This window comes from Sturnira hondurensis, unplaced genomic scaffold (assembly GCF_014824575.4).
Source record: "Sturnira hondurensis isolate 20B ecotype Veracruz unplaced genomic scaffold, ASM1482457v3 Scaffold0000566, whole genome shotgun sequence".
NCBI classification, from domain to species: domain Eukaryota; kingdom Metazoa; phylum Chordata; class Mammalia; order Chiroptera; family Phyllostomidae; genus Sturnira; species Sturnira hondurensis.
The window spans coordinates 905,370-925,800 of record NW_028073197.1 but is presented as its reverse complement, the minus strand read 5'-3'; the positions used below and the strand labels follow the sequence as shown (position 1 = coordinate 925,800).

Genomic DNA, 20,431 nt, shown 5'->3' with positions numbered 1-20,431 from the left:
ATGCGCAAAATGGGCCGCGCAACCCAGTCAGAGGACAGCCGTTATAGGCCCGCCCCCTCATTGTAACCCGCTGCAGCTCCGCCCTTCGAAGTCCCGCCCCAGTTCCTTCCCGTGGCCCCGCCCCCTTTCCTGTGCGACGCGGAGGCTGAGGGTAAAACTGGGCGTTTATTTTACAGGTTCGGCTTTGGGCACCGTTTTCGCTCTTTCAGCGCTTCGTGAAACTTTTCTGCGATTCTGTTGTAAAGCAAAAAGTTATAGTATTTTATTTTTTTCACTAAATGTGTGGGTAATATTTTCATGATCCATTGTTAACAAAATGATTTATGTAAATATCGATGATTTACGCGCAAAGTCCCGAAAGAAGTACTGGATCAGGAATCTTGAAACCTGCCCCAGCGACTCAGGTATATCATCTAAGACAAACTGACGCCGTTCTGGTTGTTTTCGTAGTTATATAATGAGACGGCTAAATTAGGTGCTCTGAAGACTTCCTGTTTTACTATCCCAGGAAACTATGTCCTATTTTTACCCTTTAATAAAATTTTCCAAAGGAATTTTAATAAAAAATACATTACTTATTTAATAAATTATTTAATCCAAAATTGAGGTAAGGCCTAACGGGGCGGTGGGTGGGGGAGCGTGGAAGAGAAGACAGGTTACAAATTAACTAAAATCCAACAAGCTTAAATTCTGTTAATTCTCCCACAATGGGCAACTTGAACTGCTTCTCAATTACCTTGTTTGTAAGTGGGAATAATATGAAAGTTATTGAGATAGTGTGTTAATTTCGTTTCAGATCTAGGTGGAACATACCTGGAACTATACTATACCTGGAACATAGTAAGAATTGCATACTAAATAATGCAATTGGCGTCATCATGGTGATTTTTAAACTTGGCCTAGTATTAGAAGTTTTGCCAATCAGGCTACATTGTATAATTTTACACTGTCACACTTGGTATAAATAAAAACGATCATTTATTAAATGTGTACTATATACCAAGTTCTCTTCTTAATGCTCTCCATGTAGTAACTTATTTAATTCTTGAGACCTTCCTTTGAGAGATGACTAATATTCCCATTTTATATACAACAGAGTTGGGATAGGGTTTAAGTAACTTGCTCGAGATCACACTACCATTAAAAGCCCAGGCGGACTTGGGCCCTGGTCTTCTGACACCAGAACTGAGCACTTAATCACTACAGGGTCTACCTCTAGGGGGAAATTTAAGCAAGCTCAATCATAGATGTAAAGCTCCACCTGCAAATGTGTATCCCTCTGCTTCCACTGGAAACAGTAACTCTCCGAGATATTTTTGAGAAACTTGAAATGCAGAAACATGCTGGTGAAGAGAGCGCAGGCCACAAAAAGTGTGGGGGGTTAACTGCTCTTTTCTTGAGAAGCAGAAAACAGAAAGTTATGGTGACTCCATAGTTCCCTAACAAACTTTTCAGTTCCTTCTATCCCCACCATGGTTTTAACATCCAAAAATAGGGTAGCTGGTTGAGTAATGTTTATAAAACCCAGATTTATCATTATAGACCCCCACTCCCTCAAAATACAACAAGTCACTTCTTAGGAACCGCTATGACAACTGACTAAATCCTTTAAGTTTTCATTACAACCACTTACATAGGTAAAATGTGTGTGTGTGCATGGTTATGTATCTGTCCATGAAGTGCATGTATTAGACATGCATATAGGTTATAATGTATCCAGAAATTTAACTTGAAAGGGATAAAGAAACTTTTAGTTACTTATGATTTTATGTAGACAACTTAAAATTTGTCATTGCAAAAGCTACTTTAAAGAATATTTGAGACCTTAATCAATTTGCTCTAAAAATTATAACATAGTTGTAATTACAACTTAAAATTTGCTAAAATGAAACAAATTTGTCTGTACAATATTGAAGGGTTATTTTTTTTATTTTTATTTTTTACTTTAGAGAAAGGGAAGGGGAGGAAGAGAGACAGAGAGAAACATCCATATAACAGAGGAACATCGATCGGCTGCCTTTCATACCTGCCTGACGGGACAGAACCTGCAACCCAAATATGTGCCCTGACCAGGAATCAAGCCAGTGTCCTTCCAGTTTGTGGGAGGATGCTCCAACCAACTGAGCCACTGGGCTAATTTCTGAGGTTTTTATTATAAAATATCAGTTATTTTCTTTTTACACTATATTGCCAAATATTGAGTACATTCTGTTAAATACATTTATTTTAAGCAGCCTGTTTAAAAAAATTATCCTCAGGCACTATTAGGCTGTAACAGCCTAGTCAATAAAGTGTGCTTGCAACATGTCTGTGTTCACACACAGACAGTTACTTTGCAGTGAGTCCTTAAGTTCCCCACCAAGTTATTAATTCTAAAGTGCTATATAAATTTACTAACCTTTACATTTCATAAGTTACCTATGATTTCCACCAAATAATTATGATATGGGTAATGATAGGGGAAAAAATGCCAAGCTGTTCTAAATTACAGTGGCCAGAGAGTGAGAGACACAGAACTGTTAGCTGATGGCTGTAGGCAAGCTAACAAAGTCTTCTCCATTCCTGCTTTGTGGTTAGGATTTCAAATTTATTTCCTCAGATTGTTTAATCCAGGCACAGTCTAAATCCAGGGGTCTCTGTTTATTGTTTACACAAGCGATTTCCAAATTCTGCACCCACCCAATCCACAGTTCTTTAACTGACATCCCAGAGCTGATTCTTCTTCACCATTCCTCACCCTTTTGCCTATAGCTCAAGAAAATTCTTAAAGACTACCACTTTCCCCCGTCTTCTCCCTAATAAATGTAAAAAAATTCTTGTATAACTTTGGCATGATAGACATGCTGTCTTTTCTACCTAGCTACGTTGCTGGTGGTTTAGACTCCATGGTCCAAGACAGGTATTTTGGCTAGCATTTTTGGCTCAATCAAACCTTATTTTAAGGAGATTTTAGTCATGGAAGTCAACAATTTTTAGTTTAACAGTACTCCTTGACAAATGTATTGTCTTTTCCCTTACAAGGTGCCATAGAGAAGCAAAAGTCATAACACAAAAATATTCACAATTTAACTTACTGCTTAAAAATTAGTCCATATTCAGCACTACTCTGACAGCTTCGCATGAGCATTAGTCCTAGTCCATCATCCCATTGGATCACCATCATTTGGGGGTCAGTCTCACACTGGTTGTCAGATATTATAAAACAAAACTAAACAAAATACAGTGTTAATTGATTGCAAAGTGAAAATAAAAATCTTGCAAGAGACAAATTGCTTCATAAGATTGACAGTGCTACTCAAAATGTCCTCAAATTTAAATGCAAAGCCAATGACAAATGCAGAATTAGACCTGTTAACTGGATAAGCTAAGAGAAGCTTGAAATGTCAAAAGTTAATATCATCAGCCAGCAAGGAAATGCAAACGAAAAACATAATATGAACAAAATTTTAACTTAGATAAAAGTTACATCCAATGTTTAAAATGAACCAAAAATTAAATGTACATGTCATCAAAGAGATTCACATGGCAAATAAGCACAGGAAACAATACCCAACACCATTATCACTGGAAAATGAAAACTAAACTAAAATAACACACCCGTATACTTACCAGTATTGCAAAAATAATTTTTAATTGACTATACAAAGTGCCAGTAAGGAGGAGCAGCAACAGGAATCTCATATATTATTCATTGGAATGCAAAACAGTATCGACACTCTGAAAAACAAGTTGACTATTTCTTATGAAATTTAACATACACTTAACATATTATCCAGCAATCCACTCTCGGGCATTTGCTCAAAAGAAATAAAAACATATATCTACACAAAGAATTACATATAAATATTTATAGCAGCTTTATTAATAATGGGCCTAACCTGACAATATGCTCATCAACTGGTGAATGAATAAGCAAATTTCAATACATTCATACAGTGGAATACTTTTCAGCAATAAAACAAACAACTGAGACCTGCAACAACACAGATAATTCTCAAAAGCATTATAGTGAGAGAAACCAGACATTAGAGGCTGTCTGCTGTGTGATTCCATCTATGTGACTACATAAAAGTAAATGGACAGAAGTCAGATGTGTGGTTGCTGGGGATGAGGTGGGATGGGACGGGGCTGGGGTGGGGGGAAGATATTGACTACAAAAGGCCACGAGGGAACATTTTGCAGTGGTGGAAATAATTCAGGTCTTGACTTTGGTGGTGATTACATGACTATATCTATTGGTCAAAACTATTAGAACTGTGCTTCTATAAAAGGGGTGACTTCTGGAGCAAATTATACCTCAATAAGCTTGATTTGAAAAATTAAGAATGTTGGAGAGAGAGAAACATAACCAAATGCAATGTGAATTTTGATCAGTCTGGTTCAAAACAAAGAAGGTATAAAGAACCTTAAGCAACAGTAAAAAATGAAAATATTGATTGATTATTTAATAACATTAGGGAATTGTAAAATTTTTGTAGACATTATGTTAATGTGTTTGTGTAAAAGTATGTCCTTACTCTTTCATGTCCTTATTCTTAGGATATACAGATTAAAGATATGGAGGGGTAAACCGTGATGTTTGTAAGTACTCTGAAATGGTTCAGTGAGAGACATATAATCAAAGCCAATATGCAAAATGTTAACAACTATTGAACCTAGATGGTGGATGTATAGATGTCTATAAACACTATTTTTGTAGCTTCTCTGTATGTTTGAAATATTTCCTAGCAAAATGATGGGGCAAATAAATGTAACTGACCAAAGAGTTCATCCGACCAGCACTGCAGGTAGCCAATCAGGCTGACAGGGGGGTGCAGGAAAAGAAACCGGCATTTGTCGTATAGCAGAAACCGGCGTTTGTCGTATAGCAGTCCCCAATGGGAATGGGGCAGCTTCTCCTGGAAAAACTGGACCTTTCCGACGGTTTACAGACAAGGGGTGTTACAGAGCAAAAATAACAAGATATCATGGGTAAGGGGTTTGGGATCCCTGGGCTTGCTGACTGGTCGATAGCAATTATTATTTCAGGTCTTGAAGTAAGGTTCTGGGTCCCCCAGTCTGGTTTCTTGGGGAGGTGGCCAGAGGGTCATTCAACTTCAGGGGTCAGGAGCTGAAACACAATTTAGGTTATGATGTTATTTTTGGCTTAATGAAACCCACACTACCACTGTCTTAGGACCTGGCCATTGTTTCTGGCTTAGTTAATAAAAGTAAGGGGAAGGGATGAAGCTTAAGGGACTTGCGTGAAGGAACTGAACTGAGCTCTGGGGCTACATGTTAAATCAAAATCATACCCGTACACTACATCAGGGCCTTTGGTGTCACAGAGTCACGTGAATAAAATTGCTTAAGTTCTCAAATATCTTGCATAATATTCTTCAAATATTTTGAAGAATAAAATACTTTTATTCTTCAAAAGTCAAAAATGAAAATGTTAGTGAATTATTATCGGAGAATTTTGTCAGAAAAATTACATTCCAGAAATCAATTTACTCTGGAAATTAACACAATTATAACCTAAAGTGTGATAAAGTGAAATAAACTTATTTGTATAATTTTGAGTTTTATCTTTTAATATGAAAAATTTTTTTACTGTTTACTGGCAAACGTTGGTTCATTTGTTCAGTGTACTCTTTTTAAGCAGCCTTTTACAAAATTGCCCCAAGACTGGAAGCTTGTGCTGTAATATGCAGTAGGTGGCAGTGGCGTTCACCAAAAACAACGTTGCTGTTCAATGATTGTTACTCCTAAAGTCCTCATTAAGTCCTTAATTTCAAAGTACTGTATAAATTGACTGACTTTTACCTTTTCTACGTTACCTCTATGCCTACCATTTGGCTTTTAGTTGCAATTATATTCTATTACATAAACACTGTTTCTCTTAACAAGGACGCAACACACTATTTTGGGGGTCTCCATTCTGTATTTCATAGTTCACTTCTAGTCAATGTAATTCACTAGAAAAGAGGGAAATGGATGGTAACTATTAATCTACTTTATCCCCGAAAGGAGCACTAGTGGATCTTAAACAAAGTGAAAGGGAAGAAAAATGTAGACCTAATCCTCAAATATATTGAGTTTAAAGTGGTTAAAGCATCTCATTATTGCTCTATCCCCAAAAGTATCTCCCTGTCTAGAATTTCCAGCTTCTGTTAAAACTGCCATTATTCTATTATCTCTTTTAGAAATCTTATGAATCCTGTATCATATGTGGCATCCAAGAAATGTTTCTCTATAATATACTCATAAATGTTTCCCTACAGTACAAAAATAGTGTGAACATGTAACTATAAAAACAAAACAAAACAGAAAACCATCATCCTAAAAGCAACTCTTAGTACTGAAAATGACAAGGTTAGAAAATTAAATCATTCTGACAGAGCTACTACTAATATCACTTCTATAGCAGTGATTTCTCACCTTTAGTTTTGTCTCAAAAGACAAACTAGGAGCAACCAAAATTACTAGAGAATCCAGTATTTTTACGGAGTTTTCATTTAAACGGGTCCTGTTATAAAAGACCTGTGTGCCATGCTTGAATACATTGCTGATGCTCAAAAAATATTTAGTGCTGGTCCTGCCAGTGTGGCTCAGTTTGTTACACACCATCCTGCAAAGCGAAAAGTCACCAGTTGGACTCCCAGTCAGCGCACATGCCTGGGTTGCAGGTTCGTTCCCCAGATGGGGCAACCGATCGATGTTTCTGTCTTATATCAAAGTTTCTCTCCCTCTATTTCCCCCTTCCTTCCCTTCTCTCTAAAAATAAATAAATAAATAAAATATGTCAAAGAAATATTAATTATTGAATGAAAAAATGAAGCTCAAAATCAATGAGAATCTTTAAAGTGTTTTAATTAGGGGAATGACTTGATGAGACTGCTTTTTAAATAAAACAGAGAAGAAAAAGAGTGGAAAGTAAGCTGCTTAGAAGCCTATTGTTACTCCAGATAAGAAGTCATTTAGTGCATCCCCTCATTTCACAGGTGAGGAAGCTGTGATCCCAAAGAAGTTAAGTGGTTTGTTTAAGGTCTCAGCAAGTTAGTGGCAAAACTGGCTTTACTCCCTATGCCCAAACACTTTTTTTACTACATTTTCTACAAATTCGTTATTCAACACCTAAACTTGAGATATCTGTAAGAGGATTGCCAATGTAATGGCACAGTGGTACAAGGATACTGGAAATTTTCAGGTCTACCCACTTTCCAAACACTGATGATTCCTAACATCTTCCCTCCCTCCCTCCTGCTTCTTCTCATTTCTTAGTTCTTACTCTTCTTTCACTTCCTCCCTGTGCTACACCAGCTTCCAGTTGCCAAGAGGTGGGTTTCATCACTTACTCAAATCAAGAGTTTTCCTTTTGCCATTTAACTCATTTTTATTACATTGAAAATAAGACATAATGTAATTTTCATCTCAAAAAATTAAGTTGGATTTAAATTTTATACTGTGAAAATTTGCGAAATAGGAAGCAGGTCTCAATTTAATATAAAGGCAAGACATCTGACTGATGTGGTTCAGTGGATTGAGCACAGGCCTGTGAAACAAAGGATCACTGGCTCAATTCCCAGTCAGGGCACATGCCTGGGTTTGCCCTGGTCCCTGATGGGGGATGCTCAAAAGGCAACCACCCATTGATGTTTTTCTCTCTCTCTCTTTCCTCTCTCTAAAAAACAAATACAATAAAATCTTTAGAAAAAGAGTGCACCTGAACACTTTTCTCCAGTTTACTAACAATCAGACTGCATCGTTATACCTTACTTTGTAGAGGATTTGGCTTCCCATATCTACTACTGCAGATCCAACAGAAACCCCAAGTGGCGGAGAAAACCATGTGGTCTCTCCATTAGAAAAGGAGGCTCCGACTGAAGGTTCCTGGCTTGTTTTGATTTCTGAGAATAGGCCAGTTTAATTGCAGAGAATGTTCAGACTCAGGCTACAAAATCATGAGTTTTTCTGAAGTATTGAGGCTGAAATAAGAAATGGTATCACTTCTTAGGACCCCTGCAAAATGAACCAGAAGTCCCCCCATTGTCTCCTTCCCCCATTATTCTTTTTGCAATGTTGACCTAAATCCATTCTCTGAAGGACTATGGCCCACATGGAACTGTTAATTGCATTTTGGCCTCAGTGTAGCTCTGTAAATCTTACTAGATAATTGTAGGGACACCATCTGTGCATCAGAGCATCAGTGATCCAGAGCTCAGAAAGCATTAAAAAGGAGTTTGAAAATTCATGGCTTTCTCTGCCAAACATATTTTGTCAAACATCTACTGGTAACATAAGAATTCAAAATACTGACAAGAAAGTGGAAAACCCCATGTTCCCATAATCATGTTATGCTTAGTGGACATGGGAAACGGGAAAATGGACATGGGAAAAAGAGCATAATTTTTCTAAAAATTTAAACAAAGTTTGGTTCTGAAAAACAACAGAAATTGCCATAATAAAATAATTCTATGAATTAATTTTTAGTGAAGTGGAGTTAATTCAAGTCATGACTTCTGAGGATGACAATGGACAGCAATTGAAATAAAGAGAAAACAAACGTGACCTGAATGTCTCTTCTAAAACCCATAATCTCTAAACAAGTTCCTTTCATCCTCTGTTGGTATTCATCTTCAGTTTATTTTGTTGCTGTAATTCTAAGTACATGTAGTTAACTAGGGATTGCTCTCTCAAAGTTGGTCTATGTCTGTTTTCTCTTACCTCCTAAAAAGTAAAGGAAAGAAAGTGTGTGTGTGTGTGTGTGTGCGTGCGTGTCCTGTTGGTGGTTTAAAGTCAAGTTGGGACTTCCTCTTTGAACAGTTGCCTTTTCCCCACACAAGGGAGATCTCATTTTGTCTGAGACGGGGTACAGTTGAATACAAACCACATACCAACGAGTGAGTATGATGGCTAAGAAGCCCCCGAAACCAGCCCCTCGCAGGATTTTCCAAGAAAGGTTAAAGATTACTGCTCTGCCCCTATACTTTGAAGGTTTCTTATTAGTCAAGCGGTCAGAATACCAGGTAAGTCCACAGATGATAATGTTAAACTAGAAGCCTCTGTATTAATATAACATTTATTTCATGATGTTGTGATGTGACAAGGGCCTCCTTATTCCTGTTGGGATTAAACCCCCTTCCTGGAGCTCAGAAATAGTATTCCAACTTTGCATAATTTAAAAACAAGGTATGGCTTAAACACACGTATATATGTGTATTATACTAAATAATAGTATAAGGTTTTAATATTACATTACTAAGGTTAAAAAGTCAATAAACTAAATTTCTAAGCAATTCTTTTACACATCACAGAAGATTTTGGCTTAATAGATGAAATGTTTCCTGTATTTTCTCAGTTTACTACTGTGCTTTCATGATGACTTGTATCATTAAAATAAAACATTGTGATTGAAACTGAACCTTCTGTTCTTATTTTTAGTTGTGTGAAGGTTGTAAATAATGATCACATTGTTTTTTAAAGTGTTAAACTGTTGTAAAAAGTTGTGAAAATGGCAAAAGTAATACTGTTAACATTATTTATAATAATAAGTTCTAAAACTACTGCTTAAGATTCTGAGTTTAAAAGATAATAGTGTAATTGAAAAATTTCTAAAGGAAAAAAATTATACTTAGGGTGCTTTGTGGGTGGTAGGTACTTGACATGGCATAAATACATGCTGTAAGAAAATGCACAAAGCATCCTATGTTTTGAAAACGTAAGAATGAAAACTAATAGTTAACATCAGCACTTTTAGAATAATAGTTGCAGATAATTAAAATTAATGAGAGAAATAAACACAAAGTGCCTGTTACTAAAGAAAATTCACTAACAGCTCAAATTTTATGGAGCTTTAATATTAACTGAAACTAGAAAAAATTTAAATGTTTTGAGAAATGCCATAATAATGTCTAATAATAATAATAATATTTTTGTGGATTTATTTACCTGGGGAAAATTGTATATGTGAAAATATCTATAATGACACATATTTCCTACATTCATAATCAGGCCGTTTACTATTTGAGAGCAAAGACATGGTAATTTGTATTCTGTTGTGGGTGCAAACTGTGTACTTTTAATATTTGTCAGTTGCATTGGAATTTTTTTTGCTTGATCCTACATGCTTCAAAAGTGAATTCAGTTTTGTCACCATAGGTTAGCCACCTTGTTTGTTACACTTTGCCAGAACAGAGAGTTGGAAAAAGGAATTTCTAATTTATGATTTAGACTTTGTCATTCATTGATTGTTCCCCAGAGGATTTATAATAAGTGTTTCTGATATCAGATTCATTCTTTTTTATGTTTAAAGAAGGCATTCGATTGGTATGGTTAGGAGAAAAAAACAAAGATTTTAGCATGACTTTACTTGATGGTTTTGCTACATGATCTCATGCAAGCTAACCAGCCTCCTCGAGACTCAACTTCCTCAGTTACATAATGGAGAGACTATGACTTATCTCCCAAGGTACAATGGTGGAGATACAGTAGGTGCTCAGTCTATTTACTCATTCATGCTGTGTCCATTGAGCACCTGTTATGCACGAAACATCACACTTAGTTCTCAAGAATATGAATAAAACACAAAGAACCTTACCTTTAAGAGGTTGAGTTTAGTAAGAAGTGACATCTCCTTTGTCCAGTTACTACTCAAACTTTTCTTAGAAAGTATGCTTTGAAGTGGAAAGAATAAAGTATAGGCATAAATATGTCTGATGAAATTAATTTGTGTTTTCACTTGACTTCACAGCAAAGTATCTTTTACTTGTATGTCAGGGAGAAGAGAGTGAGAGGACTACAGTAATGTCTACTAGTATGGTGGGTTTCGGGGATTAGAGGGATAACAGAAATAAAACACCTGGCTCACACCAAAGGTTAGATTCATTCTCTTCCCATTTTATTATTTATCATATTCTTTCTTTTATTGTTGTTCAGTTACAGTTGTCCCCATTTCCCCCCATTGCTCTCCACTGCCCCGTCCAACCACCACTCCCAACAGCAATCCCCTCCCCATTGTTCTCGTTGATGGGTAGTTTTTACATGTCCCTCTTCTTTAGCCTGTTGTTATCCACCCCTGTCCTCCCATCTGGTCCCTGTCAGTTTGTTCTTTATTTCTAAGTCTCTGGTTCTTTTTTGCTCATTTGTTTGTTTGGTTGATTAGGTAAGATCATATGGTATTTGTCTTTCACTGCCTGGCATATTTCACTTAGCATATGTAGCATATGGAAGGCTCTGCAGAATGTTACGTGCAGTCTCTACATGAAAGAATTCAGAATATTTAAGCTACAGACTGTAAAACTAAGAAGCAACCTGGTATATAGGGAGATTACATGTTAAGAGGTGTGTCTTGGCTGTTTTTGTGAAAGGGCACATTTAAGAATTTAAAGGGCTTTGACCCCAATAAAATATGTCAACATACATTGTTTAAAATGAAATTCCAGAAGGTTGGTGGACCCCGGGTCAAGAACCTATTAAAAGTACATAATCTCCATGGAAGAACTAATATTTGGGATTGACTTAAACCGAAGCACTAGAATTTTGGATTAATCAGGAACATTTATTTGATAATAAAAGCTACTAAATGCCACAATGAGATGCTAATGCCAACATAGTTCTTATAAATGGGGAAAATTCTCATTTTTCTGGAACTATTTAAAAATAAGAGAGAGTTTGGGCAGCATCTCACAGTTTTTTCAACCTGATATGTGCTAAAATGTGTGTAATATGTCTTCTTATTAACCTGAACATAAATAAGAATGCAGTTATCAGAATAGTATCAAAATAATATTTCTCTGACTTGTGCTCTAATTGCCACTAATTTATTCAAAAAAATCTCGGGTGTGTTCTCACACCTAGTTCTCTATGCTGTAATCCCCAGTTTTTAAAAACAACCTACTCCTTTCAAGGTTTTTGAGCACAGATCTATAAGATTATTACTTTATTTAGAAATTATATATTATACTTCCTTACTAATATTCTAAGTAAGTTACTAGAGATATAAAAAAAAGAATTAAGAAAGATTAAATAAATAAAATACAGTTAGATTTTATAAAAATTCCTTCCCCCATGGGGTTATCTTGCATGCCCCTGGGATTTATGTGCCCCACTTTGGAGACCATTACACAACATCCTTCCTTAAGCAAAGGAACTTTGCTTGCTCACAAGAAAAAAAATGGGACCTTTTTATTGGGGGCCTGGGACAGAGAGGAACTTAACAGGATTCTGCATTGTAATCCATTTTTACTAGTTACATCAATGAGGAAGACCCATCAGGAAACAGAAGATATAAGTACCAGCCCAATTATGGAACTTGGGCAATTTCTGTAAATGTTTTCATCTGTTTCCTCTTTTGTAAAACTGAATGGTTTGCTGTGATGATCACATAGGCGATATAATAATGTGTGTATTTTCTTAAGGTGTTGACATATGGCAGAGATCATGCTCGGCTCTTAATATACTGTCTGTCACTCTGATCACTACGATAACTCTTCTGGGTAGAAACTGTTTTATCCCCTTCACAGATGAGTGAGTTGTGGCTCACAGATGTTATGGTCAAGGTTCCTCATCCATTTAAGAAGCCTAGTTTGGATTTTGTTGCAAGTCACTTATCATCATGCTTCCTCCCAAACTAAAGTCCTAATTCCATTTGTGGATTCCAAAGGTGGGGGATGTTTAATCAAGAGATTCTCTGTCATGTTTCGCTCAACAATAAGCTCAGTACTTTCAAACATTTGTTTGATTACATAAAAATGAGATAGTGACCTTAAACTAAATACAAGGTCACATAATGATTATGAAGCTAGCAATAAATTCAAAAGTCCCATTTCAGTCCCTTTTCTTACATCAGCAACTCAACACAAATGATTGGTAAAAAATAAGAACCTTTGTGGTAAGTGTATTTCATTCAAAAATGTGTCCTTCAAAATTAATTTCTAAAATATTTACATACCTCTGTAGATATATATACATACCTAGATGTTAATTATTAAGAGTGATATTTACACATGACGCAGATTATACTGGTGTTCATTAGAGCTTATCGGGAACTAAATCAAGACTTGCCCCACAGGTCTCTGCATACGGAATGTACATTTGATCTGTTCTTAGGTTTGTGGTTGTGGTTGGAGTTCACAGTACCTATTGTTATTTATAATCTTATTTTTCCTCCAAGCTGCCTTTATTCTCAACTCAGTGCCTTTGGTCTTGCTTCTTCCTCCATTTAATAAATCCTCCTTAATTCTTGTAATGAATCTATTATTTCACTTACCAGTAAAACGCCCATTTTCCTCTGGTTGACCCTACCCAATTCATATCATTCTGTCATGACTCAGCACCTCTGTAGTTTTTCTCAGGAGCACAGATGGATATCTGCATGTATGTACAGAAGGAAATCAATAAACCTCAACTATTAGTGACTTTAATTTTTCTGTCTGGTGGGAGGTTAACAGCAATGAAGGTAATCAAAAAGATGACCATACTGGCAGACTTTGACTTCAGGGTTTTCTCTGGTTTTCCATTCCTCCAAGACTCAGTCTCGAATTTGAACTTGATCTTAGATGCTATATGTCAGAAAAACTACACAACCTGTCATTAAGTTCTCTAATCAGTATGTGGATATTCTGATCCCTTCTCTGCTCTCCCTCACCCCTATCCTTGTTGTCAAATACACATCACCTTGACTTAACCCTTGCATTGGGAGGCTTATAAATAGAGCAGATGTGAAAGTCTTCAAAAGGGAAATATGATTTTTTTAAAAGCTCTCAAGATAAATTTGAATTACTTTATTATGTAACTTAGGCCAAATCTGAGAAAGTTCAAGAGAATTTTTCAACAGTGACTGAACACTCCTACAATTTTTTATAGAACATTTGCTTGATCTTAGAGATAATGTATATTAGCAAACTTGTAAAGTTATATTTCTCAATGCAGTTTTCTATTCCTTTATTGAAGACAATATGAAATGGTGATTTTATATAGAAATGACAATGGGTTTCATTTCTCTTATTTACAAACATTCCTTTCCTCATACACCTACTGAAAGAGCTCTATTTTATGTTATTTATTTGATTTTTAATAAAGATTTTATTTACTTATTTTTTAGAGAGAAGGGAAGGGAGAGAGAAAGAGAGGGAGAGAAAAACATTAATGTGTGGTTGCCTATCACATGCCCCTCCACTGGGGGCCTGGCCAGCAACCCAGACGTGTGCCCTGACTGGGAATCAAACCAGCAGCCCTTTGGTTCACAGGCTGGCACTCAATCCACTGAGCCACACCAGCTAGGGTGAAAGAGGTCTATTTTAGCTTTTTACATACTACACTGTCTGTCACACACACAACCAAATTGCCATGTGGTAAAAGTATGATACGGATAATGGGAACTGGAAGGTAATAATGTGAGTAAGGAGGCACTGCTATTTTTTTAATTCAATTTTATTTTGTATTTGTTTCAGGAGTATAGCTTGGTGGTTAGATAATCATATACTTCACAGAGTGTTCTCCTAAATATAGTGTTCCCCTAAATATTTCCAGTCCCAAATGGCACCAAACATAGTTATTACAATATTATTGACTGTATCTATTCCCTATGCTTCACTTACATCGCCATGACTATTTTGTAACTACCAATTTATATTTCTCAATCCCTTCACCTCTTTCACCCGTCCCCCCAAACTCCCTCCCCTCTGGCAGCCATCAGATTTCTTTCTGTGTCTATGAGTCTGTTTCATTTTTATTTGTTCATTTATTTTGTTCTCTACATTCCACATGTAAGTGAAATTATATGGTATTTGTCCTTCTTTGACTGACTCATTTCACTTCCCCATTCACATCTAACTCTTCCTCATCTTAGTCTCTATTCCCATCTTCTCAATGTGTCCTACCCAGGACTTTGCCTAAATAATGCCCATTCTATTAACTCCTGATGTTTCTGAGTAGGACATTTTTGTTGGATCTTCACATCTAATACCCTCTAGGTCCATCCATTCTGTTGCAAATGGTAAGATTTCATGGCCAAGTACTAGTCCATGGTATGTATGTACCACAGCTTTTTTATCCGTTCATCTACTGGTGGGCACTTGGGTTACTTCTATGTCTTGGCTATTGTGAATAATGCCATAGTAAATATAGGGGTACATGTATTGTTTCAAATTACATGTACCCCTGTAGTGTTTTGGGTTTCTTCAGATAAATGGGTCTAATGGAAGGTCCATTTTTAATTTTTTGAGAAACTCAATACTGTTTTCTATGAAGGCTACACCAATATAGCAATGTGTTCTTTTTTTAGTGGCCAATATATATGTCATTAAATATTAAGGTACAGGAATCATATAAATAAAGACCAGTTAGTCACTTTTATTTTTAATAAAATATATTTGTGGCTTAGCTTTAAGTCCCAAACTTGTGCTAACACCTTATCTTACATTTAGGTAGCCTGTAGCTACCTTGAATCACTAACTCAGTTTAAGAGGCACAAGCCTGCCCCTCTTGGAGGCCATTTGCTACAGGGCAGAGAACACAGCTGAACACCCTCTCTTTCCTGGTAGGATGAGCTGAGGAGAAGACAGGATGGGACTAAGTTGAGCATGCTACCCCCACACTCACCTGTTAGGCAGCCCTACTCTGGCAGCTCAGTGGAGGATAGATAGGTTGGAGGCCACAGGAGGCGGCAGAGAGACCAGGCAAAAGATGATTGTAATGCCAATGGCACTGCATCCTATATTTTTTTTAAAGCGAGAAAAGAAGAGACTTCTGACAGAGCTGAAATTAAGTTTGTTCTTGCCTTATAAAACTGCTTGACTTTGAGATGTGTCATGTACATATTGGGCATCTGGATTTCAGAGAAGAAGAAATATCTATTTGCCTGGTTTTATAACCATTTCTTTGGGGACCATATGTTGGCTGCTCCTTTAAACTCAGGCCCTTTGGAATTGTTCTTTCCTATGGTTACTTGTTTGTGGTCAAGAGGCATCAGCATGTTCATTATAATCACCTGAGAGCCAGCTCTCAATGAGGAGGTAGGATGGGGTGAAAAGATCACACAGCTTGGACAAAGAAACCTGGTTCCAAGTTCCAACTTTGCTCTTGAGGTAGATTGCCGCAGTAAAACTACCAATTTGTTCAAGTCTCAATATATGCACTCGCTTTTGAAATAGGACTTTTCTGCTCCTTCCATGAAGAGGTTGGGGTTAGTTTTCTACCACTTGAAAGTGGCCTGGGTCCTGCTTTGGTAAACATGACAAATGCAGAGGATTAGAAAGTACTCACCCTTTGGATTTTGCTCTCTCTGGCTCCTGGGGATCCTTCCACCAGCAGTGAACAAGTCTAGGCTAGCTGGAGAATGAAACTGCATGGAGGGAGACTCCAGTTGTCTCAATGGAGTGTCTCCCAATGCCATCAGCCACTCTCTGATTTTCTAGATGTTCAATTTTGAAACTAACTACCTATTCAGATTTAGTGCAGAATCTATAGCTTAATTAAGGGCTCAGTCCCACAAGACTGTCCTGCACCAACTTCAGTTACCAGTAGCACATCCCTGGCCTCCCACGCTTCCAACTGGCAATAAATCAGAGGTTCCCATGATTTCCTCCTAAGATTTGATAATTTATTAGAATGGCTCACAAACCTCAAAAAGACATTTTCCTTACATTTACTGGTAAAGGATACAAATGAAAAGTCAGATCAAGTGGTACAAGAGGCCTGTCCAGAAGATATCCAGCCATGTAATATGANTTCCAACGTTGCTCTTGAGGTAGATTGCCGCAGTAAAACTACCAATTTGTTCAAGTCTCAATATATGCACTCGCTTTTGAAATAGGACTTTTCTGCTCCTTCCATGAAGAGGTTGGGGCTAGTTTTCTACCACTTGAAAGTGGCCTGGGTCCTGCTTTGGTAAACATGACAAATGCAGAGGATTAGAAAGTACTCACCCTTTGGATTTTGCTCTCTCTGGCTCCTGGGGATCCTTCCACCAGCAGTGAACAATTCTAGGCTAGCTGGAGAATGAAACTGCATGGAGGGAGACTCCAGTTGTCTCAATGGAGTGTCTCCCAATGCCATCAGCCACTCTGATTTTCTAGATGTTCAATTTTGAAACTACCTATTCAGATTTAGTGCAGAATCTATAGCTTAATTAAGGGCTCAGTCCCACAAGACTGTCCTGCACCAACTTCAGTTACCAGTAGGACATCCCTGGCCTCCCACGCTTCCAACTGGCAATAAATCAGAGGTTCCCATGATTTCCTCCTAAGATTTGATAATTTATTAGAATGGCTCACAAAACTCAAGAAGACATTTTCCTTACATTTACTGGTAAGGGATACAAATGAAAAGTCAGATCAAGTAGTACAAGAGGCCTGTCCAGAAGGTATCCAGCCATGTAATATGAAAAATAGAGATATTTAATGAAGAAGATACAAGATACAAGAAACATTGTACATAGGGCAATGATGCCTCAGTCCTCTTCAAAGTAGGCACCTTGGGACCTCACACAGTTCTCCCAGTTGCCATCAGCTGCCCCATTGTATTTTCCTGAATCTCATTAACAGTCTGAAATCTCTTCCCTTTCAAAGGCGATTTTAGTTTTGGGAAAAGCCAGAAGTTGCACAGTGCCAAATCTGGGCTATAGAGGGGCTGGGTCACCTGGGCGATTTGATGTTTCATCAAAAAACTGCACGAGGTGTGATGGATGAGCCATGATGCACAAGCAAGGGCAATGTCTTGATGAAGCTGCCCATCATCATTTGCCCATAGCTGTGGTCTTCTGAATCATCCAAATAGTTTCCACCGAGGAATGTTCAAACTTAATGAAAAATCTGATGCATATTCATTTCTCCACTTGATCAGTCATTTTGAATGCAACAGCCACATAGTATACATGCTCACTCAATGGAATCTACCACCCTTGCTGACTTGTACAATGAAGTCATCATTGTTCAAGCATGTGCATTCCAGTCCATTCTCCTGGTGTGAAATGGTTGCCATTTTACACCAACGTCACACAAAGCATTCTTGTTATATTAACAATGCTGGACTTTCTCTGGGCAGATCTTGTACAGGGTGAAGTCTAGAAAAGTCCCAAGCACAACTGAATACTCTATCCCTGTGGAGTTGTGGCATGCATATGTGTTCACTAATTAAGAAGCTCATCAAATGTCATTGTTCAAGAGATTTGATAACACTTAATCTCCAGGCCCATTCACCCGCCACTCCTTAGACATCAGTGAGTGGGGCTGAAAGTTCCAACCCTCTCATCATGTATTCTTTTAGGGACTAGACTGATCCTAAAGCTCTCCATGGGTCCCATCTTAGGTAACCTTACTGATATAAACTAGGGTATGATGTAAAGGGGCTCATTATCAGTAACAGAAACATCCTGTCACTCAGGTTTTAGAGTCTCTATGTCAGGAACTGGTGGACAGAGATCAAATCTACTTCCTATTATACCACTGAGTTATTCATTCTGCATTCTCAGCTAAGACCCCAGGCAAGTAAGGGTGGCCGTCCTAGTCCATTCACTCACAACCAAGCATCTGAGAAAATAAGTATATAAATTCTGAAGAGGTGACAAACATTTTGCTGGTCAAAAGAGGGATAAATTACATGTCAATATTAAAGAAACACAAAGTACCATAATATGTGAAAGTGTCTTCACATTTATAAGCAGATGAAAAAATTTTCTTCGTGTGATTTTTTACCTTAATCTTCAGTATAAATTCAGCTAACCTAATATGTTACAAAAATCAGTTTATTAAACCTTAAAGGGAGATATGATCAACACATCTATGAAACTGACTAGAAAATTTTTAAACATACTTTTGGAAAGAGCTGGGTATGAAGGTTAGTCCTTAGATGTGAAAGGATCCTTAAATCCCCTTGCTTTGATAACACAAATAATCTTCATAGACTGTAAGTTACCTTTGTTTAAATAAGTTTTCACTTGAGTGAAATGAAAGTCTGACTAGGTTATTTACATTTTTAAACTTAAAAAGCTGTATATCTATAGAACCTGTAACAATGTGACTATATTATTAAAAGAAGAATCTCATGTCTCATAGCAATGAAGACAGTCACAAAGTAAAATTTCAACAGGAAGATAACTGACTATTACACTGATGCTTATGCTTTCTTTTCCACAGGAATATAAACATTATTGGACAGAGTTGAGAGGAACCACACTTTTCTTTTATAACGACAAAAAAAGTACAATAGTAAGTAGTTAAACATGTTTAACTAATTCAATTTTTTCCTAATATACACTTGTCATATAGTTTATTATTAATTTGTGATTTTCTGTGTTTTAAGAGTGCTAGTAAATAGTTCTAATATTTCTAGTTCTAATATTCTAATAAAACCAATTCAAATATGAATATTTATATCTGTGATGGTATCAATTATAGGACCCATAGTAATAAAAAATTCTGGGCAACTCAGAAAAAGGTATTATCTCATATTTTATTTTATTTTTGTAAATTCAATTTTGTTGTTTATGCTTTTCCAGTAGTCCTAATTTTCCCTCCTGTGATGCCCTCCACCCAGCACCCCCAGTCCCTCAGGCAATCCCCCCACCATTGTTCATGTCCACGGGTCATGAGTAAAAGTTCTTTGGCTACTCCATTTCCTATGTTGTACTTTACATCCCCGTGGCTATTCTGTAACTACCTATTTGTACTTCTTAATCCCCTCACCTCCCTCCCATTTAGCAACCATCAAAACAATTTCTGTATCCATAGTCCTGTCTCTGTTCTTGTTTGTCTAGTTTGGTTTTTGATTCAATTGTTGGTAGATATGTATTTTTTGTTGTTTTACTGTTCATAGCTTTGATGTTCTTTTTCTTAAATAAGGCCCTATAACATTTCATATAATAATGGTGATGACGAGCTCCTTTAATTTTTTCTTGTCTGGAAGCACTTTATCTGCACTTTTATTCTAAATGATATCTTTCCTGGGGAGAGAAATCTTGGCTGTAGGTCCCTGCTTCTCATGACTTGGAATATTTCTTGCCAATCCCTTCTAGCCTGCAATTTTCTCTTGAGAAATCAAGAGTTGACAGTCACATGGGAACTCTCCTTTAGTAACTAACTTTTCTCTTGCTGCTTCTAAGATTCTCTCTTTATCTTTAAACTTTTGCATTTTAGTCATGATGTATCTTGGAGTGGACGTCTTTGTATCCATCTTGTTTGGGACTCTTGGTGCTTCTTGGACTCCCATGTCTGTACCCTTCACCAAATTAGGGAAGTTTCCTTTCATTATTTTTTCAAACAGATTTGCTGTTTTTTGCTTTCTCCTCTCCTTCTGGCACCCCTATGATATGAATGTTGGACCTCTTGAAATTGTCCCAGAGGCTGTTTATACAATCCTCACTTTTTTTTGATTCTGCTTTCTTTCTTGTTGTTCCAATACGTTATTTTTTTGCTTCCTTATGTTCCAAAATCATTGATTTGATTCTCAGCAC

The 20,431-nt window shown here is 37.0% G+C and overlaps 1 protein-coding gene across 2 annotated transcripts in view; it reads left to right on the top strand.

Annotated features, from left to right (window-relative positions):
• The first annotated feature begins 8,806 nt into the window (after positions 1 to 8,806).
• STAP1 (signal transducing adaptor family member 1) overlaps positions 8,807 to 20,431 on the top strand; it is a 39,054-nt gene continuing 27,429 nt past the window's right edge. For both annotated transcript variants that reach the window (XM_037042115.1, XM_037042105.1), the window contains exons 1-2: positions 8,807 to 9,008; positions 19,116 to 19,187. In XM_037042115.1, the coding sequence (XP_036898010.1) occupies positions 8,889 to 9,008; positions 19,116 to 19,187 (192 nt within the window). In that variant the 5' untranslated portion in view covers positions 8,807 to 8,888. The remainder of the gene's footprint in view (positions 9,009 to 19,115; positions 19,188 to 20,431) is intronic.